The sequence below is a fragment of the Phytophthora infestans genome, genomic scaffold (assembly GCF_000142945.1).
Source record: "Phytophthora infestans T30-4 supercont1.243 genomic scaffold, whole genome shotgun sequence".
NCBI classification, from domain to species: Eukaryota; Oomycota; class Peronosporomycetes; order Peronosporales; family Peronosporaceae; genus Phytophthora; species Phytophthora infestans.
The window spans coordinates 46,345-54,570 of NW_003303516.1; the positions used below are offsets into that span (position 1 = coordinate 46,345).

An 8,226-nucleotide genomic window follows, 5' to 3' on the forward strand; every position below is an offset into this window, starting at 1 on the left:
TGGTAGTAAATCTGATATCTGCGAATTAGTGATATACGAGTGCTGTAACATTGCTGCACGCATAGCCGGCGTCCAGGTCATCCACACGATCGGCCTTAATCTGGAACTTCCCCTGGAATCGTTTCTACACGAGGACAGTGGAGAAGTCTGAGACCGTTAGCTCTATCCTTACTACCAGCGACAACTGACGTCGCGCTCACGCGCTTTCCGCCTTGGCAGCCGACGCTGCGCCCACGAGCTGTCCGCCTTGCAGTCGACGCCGCACTCACGAGCTTCCCCGTAGGCCTTGCGGAAATCGCTATCGATGGTAGTAAATCTGATATCTGCTGATTAGTGCTATACGAGTGCTGTAACATTGCTGCACGCATAGCCGGAGTCCAGAACTTCCACACGATCGGCCTTAATCTGGAGCTTCCCCTGGAATCGTTTCTACACGAGGCCAGTGGGGTAGTCCGAGTCCGTTAGCTCTATCCTTACTACTAGCGACAACTGCCATCGCGCTCACGCGTTTTCCGCCTTGGCAGCCGACGCTGCGCCCACAACCTGACTGCCTTGCAGTCGACGCCGCACCCACGAGCTTCCCCATAGCCTTCGGAAATCGCTATCGATGGTAGTAAATCTGATATCTGCTGATTAGTGCTATACGAGTGCTGTAACATTGCTGCACGCATAGCCGGGAGTCCAGAACTTCCACACGATCGGCCTTAATCTGGAGCTTCCCCTGGAATCGTTTCTACACGAGGCCAGTGGAGTAGTCCGAGTCCGTTAGCTCTATCCTTACTACTAGCGACAACTGCCATCGCGCTCACGCGTTTTTCGCCCTTGGCAGCCGACGCTGCGCCCCACAACCTGACTGCCTTGGGTCGACGCCGCAGCCACGAGCTTCCCCATAGCCTTCGGAAATCGCTATCAATGGTAGTAAATCTGATATCTGCGAATTAGTGATATACGAGTGCTGTAACATTGCTGCACGCATAGCCGGCGTCCAGTTCATCCACACGATCGGCCTTAATCTGAAACTTCCCCTGGAATAGTTTCTACACTAGGCCAATGGGGTAGTCCGAGACCGTTAGCTCTATCCTTACTACCAGCGACAACTGACGTAGCGCTCACGCGCTTTCTGCCTTGGCAGCCGACGCTGCGCCCACAACCTGACTGCCTTGCAGTCGACGCCGCACCCACGAGCTTCCCCATAGCCTTCGGAAATCGCTATCGATGGTAGTAAATCTGATATCTGCGAATTAGTGATATACGAGTGCGGTAACATTGCGGCACGCATAGCCGGAGTCCAGGTCTTCCACACGATCAGCCTTAATCTGGAACTTCCCCTGGCATCGTTTCTACACGAGGCCAGTGGCGTAGTCTGAGACCGTTAGCTCTATCCTTACTACCAGCGACAACTGACGTCGCGCTCACGCGCTTTACGCCTTGGCAACCGACGCTGCGGCCACGAGCTGTCCGCCTTGCAGTCGACGCCGCACCCACGAGCTTCTCCATAGCCTTCGGAAATCGCTATAGATGGTAGTAAATCTGATATCTGCGAATTAGTGATATACGAGTGCTGTAACATTGCTGCACGCACAGCCGGCGTCCAGGTCATCCACAGGATCGGCCATAATCTGGAACTTCCCCTGGAATAGTTTCTACACGAGGACAGTGGAGAAGCCTGAGACCGTTAGCTCTATCCTTACTACCAGCGACAACTGACGTCGCGCTCACGCGTTTTCCGCCTTGGCAGCCGACGCTGCGCCCACAACCTGACTGCCTTGCAGTCGACGCCGCAGCCACGAGCTTTTCCATAGCCGTAGGAAATCGCTATCAATGGTAGTAAATCTGATATCTGCGAATTAGTGATATACGAGTGCTGTAACATTGCTGCACGCATAGCCGGAGTCCAGAACTTCCACACGATCGGCCTTAATCTGGAGCTTCCCCTGGAATCGTTTCTACACGAGGACAGTGGGGTAGTCCGAGTCCGTTAGCTCTATCCTTACTACTAGCGACAACTGCCATCGCGCTCACGCGTTTTCCGCCTTGGCAGCCGACGCTGCGCCCACAACCTGACTGCCTTGCAGTCGACGCCGCACCCACGAGCTTCCCCATAGCCTTCGGAAATCGCTATCAATGGTAGTAAATCTGATATCTGCTGATTAGTGCTATAAGAGTGCTCTAACATTGCTGCCCGCATAGCCGGAGTCCAGGTCTTCCACACGATCGGCCTTAATCTGGAATTTCCCCTGGAATAGTTTCTACACGAGGACAGTGGAGAAGCCTGAGACCGTTAGCTCTATCCTTACTATTAGCGACAACTGACGTCGCGCTCACGCGTTTTCCGCCTTGGCAGCCTACACTGCGCCCACAGCCTGACTGCCTTGCAGTCGACGCCGCACCCACGAGCTTCCCCATAGCCTTCGGAAATCGCTATCGATGGTAGTAAATCTGATATCTGCTGATTAGTGCTATACGAGTGCTGTAACATTGCTGCACGCATAGCCGGCGTTCAGTTCATCCACACGGTCGGCCTTAATCTGGAGCTTCCCCTGGAATAGTTTCTACACGAGGACAGTGGGGTAGTCCGAGACCGTTAGCTCTATCCTTACTACCAGCGACAACTGACGTCGCGCTCACGCGCTTTTCCGCCTTGGCAGCCGACGATGCCCCCACAACCTGACTGCCTTGCAGTCGACGCCGCACCCACGAGCTTCCCCATAGCCTTCGGAAATCGCTATCAATGGTAGTAAATCTGATATCTGCGAATTAGTGATATACGAGTGCTGTAACATTGCTGCACGCACAATCCGCGGGGTCCCAGTTTCTCTCACACGCACCGCCCTTAAACTGGGAGCTTCCCTGGGAATAGTTTTCACACCAGCACACTGGGGTAGTCCGAGACGTTTAGCTCTATCTCTTACTACCAAGCGACAACTGACGTCGCGCTCACGCGTTTACGCCTTTGGCAGCAGACGCTGCGCCCACAACCTGACTGCCTTGCAGTCGAACGCCGCACCCCACGAGCTTCCCCATAGTCTTCGGAAATCGCTATCAATGGTAGTATATCTGATATCTGCGAATTAGTGATATACGAGTGCTGTAACATTGCTGCACGCATAGCCGGATCTTCCACACGATCGGCCTTAATCTGGAGCTTCCCCTGGCATCGTTTCGACACGAGGCCAGTGGGGTAGTCCGAGTCCGTTAGCTCTATCCTTACTACCAGCGACAACTGACGTCGCGCTCACGCGTTTTCCGCCTTGGCAGCCGACGCTGCGCCCACAACCTGACTGCCTTGCAGTCGACGCCGCACCCACGAGCTTCCCCATAGCCTTTGGAAATCGCTATCAATGGTAGTAAATCTGATATCTGCGAATTAGTGATATACGAGTGCTGTAACATTGCTGCACGCATAGCCGGCGTCCAGTTCATCCACACGATCGGTCTTAATCTGGAACTTCCCCTGGCATCGTTGCTACACGAGGACAACGGAGAAGTCTGAGACCGTTAGCTCTATCCTTACTACCAGCGACAACTGACGTCGCGCTCACGCGTTTTCCGCCTTGGCAGCCGACGCTGCGCCCACGGGCTGTCCGCCTTGCAGTCGACGCCGCACTCACGAGCTTCCCCATAGCCTTCGGAAATCGCTATCAATGGTAGTAAATCTGATATCTGCGAATTAGTGATATACGAGTGCTGTAACATTGCTGCACGCATAGCCAGCGTCCAGTTCATCCACACGATCGGCCTTAATCTGGAACTTCCCCTGGAATAGTTTCTACACGAGGACACTGGAGAAGTCTGAGACCGTTAGCTCTATCCTTACTACCAGCGACAACTGACGTCGCGCTCACGCGCTTCCGCCTTGGCAGCCGACGCTGCGCCCACAACCTGACTGCCTTGCAGTCGACGCCGCGCTCACGAGCTTCCCTATAGCCTTTGGAAATCGCTATCAATGGTAGTAAATCTGATATCTGCGAATTAGTGATATACGAGTGCTGTAACATCGCTGCACGCATAGCCAGCGTCCAGTTCATCCACACGATCGGCCTTAATCTGGAACTTCCCCTGGCATCGTTTCTACACGAGGACAACGGAGAAGTCTAAGACCGTTAGCTCTATCCTTACTACCAGCGACAACTGACGTCGCGCTCACGCACTTTCCGCCTTGGCAGCCGACGCTGCGCCGACAACCTGACCGCCTTGCAGTCGACGCCGCACCCACGAGCTTCCCCATAGCCTTCGGAAATCGCTATCAATGGTAGTAAATCTGATATCTGCGAATTAGTGATATACGAGTGCTGTAACATTGCTGCACGCATAGCCGGAGTCCAGGTCATCCACACGATCGGCCTTAATCTGGAACTTCCCCTGGAATAGTTTCTACACTAGGCCAATGGGGTAGTCCGAGACCATTAGCTCTATCCTTACTACCAGCGACAACTGACGTCGCGCTCACGCGCTTTCCGCCTTGGCAGCCGACGCTGCGCCCACAACCTGACTGCCTTGCAGTCGACGCCGCAGCCACGAGCTTCCCCATAGCCGTTGGAAATCGCTATCAATGGTAGTAAATCTGATATCTGCGAATTAGTGATATACGAGTGCTGTAACATTGCTGCACGCATAGCCGGATCTTCCACACGGTCGGCCTTAATCTGGAGCTTCCCCTGGCATAGTTTCTACACGAGGACAGTGGGGTAGTCAGAGACCGTTAGCTCTATCCTTACTACCAGCGACAACTGACGTCGCGCTCACGCGTTTTCCGCCTTGGCAGCCGACGCTGCGCCCACGAGGTGTCCGCCTTGCAGTCGACGCCGCACCCACGAGCTTCCCCATAGCCTTCGGAAATCGCTATCAATGGTAGTAAATCTGATATCTGCGAATTAGTGATATACGAGTGCTGTAACATTGCTGCACGCATAGCCGGAGTCCAGAACTTCCACACGATCGGCCTTAATCTGGAAGCTTCCCCTGGAATCGTTTCTACACGAGGCCAGTGGGGTAGTCTGAGACCGTTAGCTCTATCCTTACTACCAGCGACAACTGACGTCGCGCTCACGCGTTTTCCGCCTTGTCAGCCGACGCTGCGCCCACAACCTGACTGCCTTGCAGTCGACGCCGCACCCACGAGCTTCTCCATAGCCTTCGGAAATCGCTATCAATGGTAGTAAATCTGATATCTGCGAATTAGTGATATACGAGTGCTGTAACATTGCTGCACGCATAGCCAGCGTCCAGTTCATCCACACGGTCGGCCTTAATCTGGAACTTCCCCTGGAATAGTTTCTACACGAAGACACTGGAGAAGTCTGAGACCGTTAGCTCTATCCTTACTACCAGCGACAACTGACGTCGCGCTCACGCGCTTTCCGCCTTGGCAGCCTACACTGCGCCCACAACCTGACTGCCTTGCAGTCGACGCCGCACCCACGAGCTTCTCCATAGCCTTCGGAAATCGCTATCAATGGTAGTAAATCTGATATCTGCGAATTAGTGATATACGAGTGCTGTAACATTGCTGCACGCATAGCCGGAGTCCAGGTCTTCCACACGATCGGCCTTAATCTGGAATTTCTCCTGGAATAGTTTCTACACGAGGTCAACGGAGAAGTCTAAGACCGTTAGCTCTATCCTTACTACCAGCGACAACTGACGTCGCGGTCACGCGCTTTCCGCCTTGGCCGCTGACGCGGCGCCCACAACCTGACCGCCTTGCAGTCGACGCCGCACTCACGAGCTTCCCCATAGCCTTCGGAAATTGCTATCGATGGTAGTAAATCAGATATCTGGGAATTAGTGATATACGAGTGCTGTAACATTGCTGCACGCATAGCCGGCGTCCAGGTCTTCCACACGATCGGCCTTAATCTGGAGCTTCCCCTGGAATCGTTTCTACACGAGGCCAGTGGAGAAGTCTGAGACCGTTAGCTCTATCCTTACTACCAGCGACAACTGACGTCGCGCTCACGCGCTTTCCGCCTTGGCAGCCGACGCTGCGCCCACAACCTGACTGCCTTGCAGTCGACGCCGCGCTCACGAGCTTCTCCATAGCCGTAGGAAATCGCTATCAATGGTAGTAAATCTGAGATCTGCGAATTAGTGATATACGAGTGCTGTAACATTGCTGCACGCATAGCCGGAGTCCAAGTCATCCACACGATTGGCCTTAATCTGGAACTTCCCCTGGAAAAGTTTCTACACTAAGCCAATGGGGTAGTCCGAGACCGTTAGCTCTATCCTTACTACCAGCGACAACTGACGTCGCGCTCACGCGCTTTCCGCCTTGGCAGCCGACGCTGCGCCCACAACCTGACTGCCTTGCAGTCGACGCCGCACTCACGAGCTTCCCCATAGCCTTCGGAAATCGCTATCAATGGTAGTAAATCTGATATCTGCGAATTAGTGATATACGAGTGCTGTAACATTGCTGCACGCATAGCCGGCGTGCAGTTCATACACACGATCGGCCTTAATCTGAAGCTTCCCCTGGAATTTTTTATACGAGAGGCCAGTGGCGTAGTCTGAGACCGTTAGCTCTATTCTTACTAGCGGCTACAGCTGACGTCGCGCCTACGCCCTTTTCCGCCTTGGCAGGCGACGCTGCGCCCACAACCTGACCGGCTTGCAGCCACCGCCGGGCTCACGAGCTTGTCCATAGCCGTCAGAAATCGCTATAAATAGTAGTAAATGTGATATCTGCGAATTAGTGATATACGAGTGCTGTAACATTGCTGCACGCATAGCTGGAGACCAGGTCATCCACACGGTCAGCCTTAATCTGGAACTTCTGTTGGAATAGTTTATACGCGAGGCCAGTGGGGTAGGCTGAGACCGTTAGCTCTATCCTTACTACCAGCTACAGCGGACGTCGCCCCTACGCGCTTTTCCGCCTTGGTAGCTGACGCCGCGCTCACGAGCTTCCCCGCGCAGATCCAAGCTACAGCCACGTCCCCATATCATGCTCGGAGCTGTGCGCTGCGTCGTGTCCACGCCCTTGTTCAGGAATGCGTACAGCACTGGGTCCACGAGCATCCCCGCCACGGTTGTAGCTCTGTACGACGAGTCCGTGGCCTTGGTAAGTGCTGTGCCCTGCGTTCGTACACGAGTTCTCTCCTTGCAGTGTCGCGGCGCAGTGAGCCTAGTTTTTTGACAATGCGATCGTTATAGTCCGTAAGCGACCCGAGCTTCTCCGTCTACTACAAGTAGCACTGCTCTACGGGAACCATGTACGGCGATTTCTGTTGTGCGATTTTACCTCCACCTCCGTTTTGGTTTTGCAACCCTGAATTGATTATATTATTGGCCATGGTTGGAAAACTCAGTTGTTCATGCAACGGTGCGCCCAACAAACGGTTGCAAATGCGCCCAAATAAAAGACATGGTACAGGCCTTAAACATGACCAATAATGGTCAGTCAACCAATCAGAGCTCACGATTTTCATAAATTCAACCTCGGTTGCAAATGGCTGATAATGTAGCTGTTATGTAAATCCTGTCTTGGGCGGTGTTCATCGCGAAGGGGAGCCGTTCTGCGTACTCATCCCAATCCCTTTTGATTATGTATTCACAGGATCAAAACGCAAAGTGCATTAACCCTTTCGCGACTCACCTAGTTTTGTATGACATATAAACTCAGGTACCAAAATCCTAAAAGGGCTATTTCTTCGCCCTATTACAAAAACACGGTACTATCTGGTGTTGCAGATCATCAGTCACAATCTATCCGGATCCCCTAATCCACAAAAGCCGGGTCCTTAAAAGAGTGAAAATAGTCCTTTTAGGATTTCACTGTACTTTCCAAAGCGATAAACGGTTGGTCAATATTAAATGAATTTGCACGACTACAAACGGCGGTTTTATTGGCCAAGACGTTAGCTCGAGACGGAAATCTAATTGGTAAAATGCACGTATGTTACCGCTGTTGCTTTCTTTTGTGATCATCAGTGCGGTGATAAAACGGGTAGCCTGACCGCAGGTTACCATCATGAAAAAAGCGCGGTTGTCCACTATTAACCTGGAATCATTTGTGTATCCATAAACTGCTATTGGTGGTCTAACTAACGTCACCTGTAAAACAAATTGTGCTCTTACTTATAGCTGCAGCAAGGTTACTGTCCATAATCGCCGTCCATTGATTCCGTCTACTATAACTGGTGGTGTAAACAATGCAGCTAGAATGCCGTCTTATCCTACTGAGACGTCGTTTGTTGGATGATAGCAGCCGGATTGTGCGGT

The 8,226-nt window shown here is 52.8% G+C and overlaps 1 protein-coding gene across 1 annotated transcript in view; it reads right to left on the bottom strand.

Annotated features, from left to right (window-relative positions):
• The window catches only part of PITG_20996 (uncharacterized protein), a gene marked incomplete at both ends in the record, with an annotated part of 20,802 nt that overhangs the window by 11,081 nt on the left and 1,495 nt on the right, over nucleotides 1-8,226 (bottom strand). Inside the window, 28 exons of the mRNA XM_002895137.1 lie at nucleotides 38-124; nucleotides 190-298; nucleotides 506-601; nucleotides 810-906; nucleotides 1,086-1,209; nucleotides 1,406-1,512; nucleotides 1,583-1,643; nucleotides 1,709-1,815; nucleotides 1,995-2,118; nucleotides 2,175-2,249; nucleotides 2,466-2,552; nucleotides 2,618-2,725; nucleotides 3,008-3,039; nucleotides 3,212-3,335; nucleotides 3,532-3,638; nucleotides 3,818-3,940; nucleotides 4,152-4,243; nucleotides 4,440-4,546; nucleotides 4,736-4,842; nucleotides 5,116-5,146; nucleotides 5,343-5,449; nucleotides 5,629-5,752; nucleotides 5,949-6,055; nucleotides 6,235-6,358; nucleotides 6,610-6,662; nucleotides 6,870-7,104; nucleotides 7,247-7,273; nucleotides 7,972-7,997. Of these exons, the coding sequence (XP_002895183.1) occupies nucleotides 38-124; nucleotides 190-298; nucleotides 506-601; nucleotides 810-906; nucleotides 1,086-1,209; nucleotides 1,406-1,512; nucleotides 1,583-1,643; nucleotides 1,709-1,815; nucleotides 1,995-2,118; nucleotides 2,175-2,249; nucleotides 2,466-2,552; nucleotides 2,618-2,725; nucleotides 3,008-3,039; nucleotides 3,212-3,335; nucleotides 3,532-3,638; nucleotides 3,818-3,940; nucleotides 4,152-4,243; nucleotides 4,440-4,546; nucleotides 4,736-4,842; nucleotides 5,116-5,146; nucleotides 5,343-5,449; nucleotides 5,629-5,752; nucleotides 5,949-6,055; nucleotides 6,235-6,358; nucleotides 6,610-6,662; nucleotides 6,870-7,104; nucleotides 7,247-7,273; nucleotides 7,972-7,997 (2,708 nt within the window). The remainder of the gene's footprint in view (nucleotides 1-37; nucleotides 125-189; nucleotides 299-505; nucleotides 602-809; nucleotides 907-1,085; nucleotides 1,210-1,405; nucleotides 1,513-1,582; nucleotides 1,644-1,708; nucleotides 1,816-1,994; nucleotides 2,119-2,174; nucleotides 2,250-2,465; nucleotides 2,553-2,617; nucleotides 2,726-3,007; nucleotides 3,040-3,211; nucleotides 3,336-3,531; nucleotides 3,639-3,817; nucleotides 3,941-4,151; nucleotides 4,244-4,439; nucleotides 4,547-4,735; nucleotides 4,843-5,115; nucleotides 5,147-5,342; nucleotides 5,450-5,628; nucleotides 5,753-5,948; nucleotides 6,056-6,234; nucleotides 6,359-6,609; nucleotides 6,663-6,869; nucleotides 7,105-7,246; nucleotides 7,274-7,971; nucleotides 7,998-8,226) is intronic.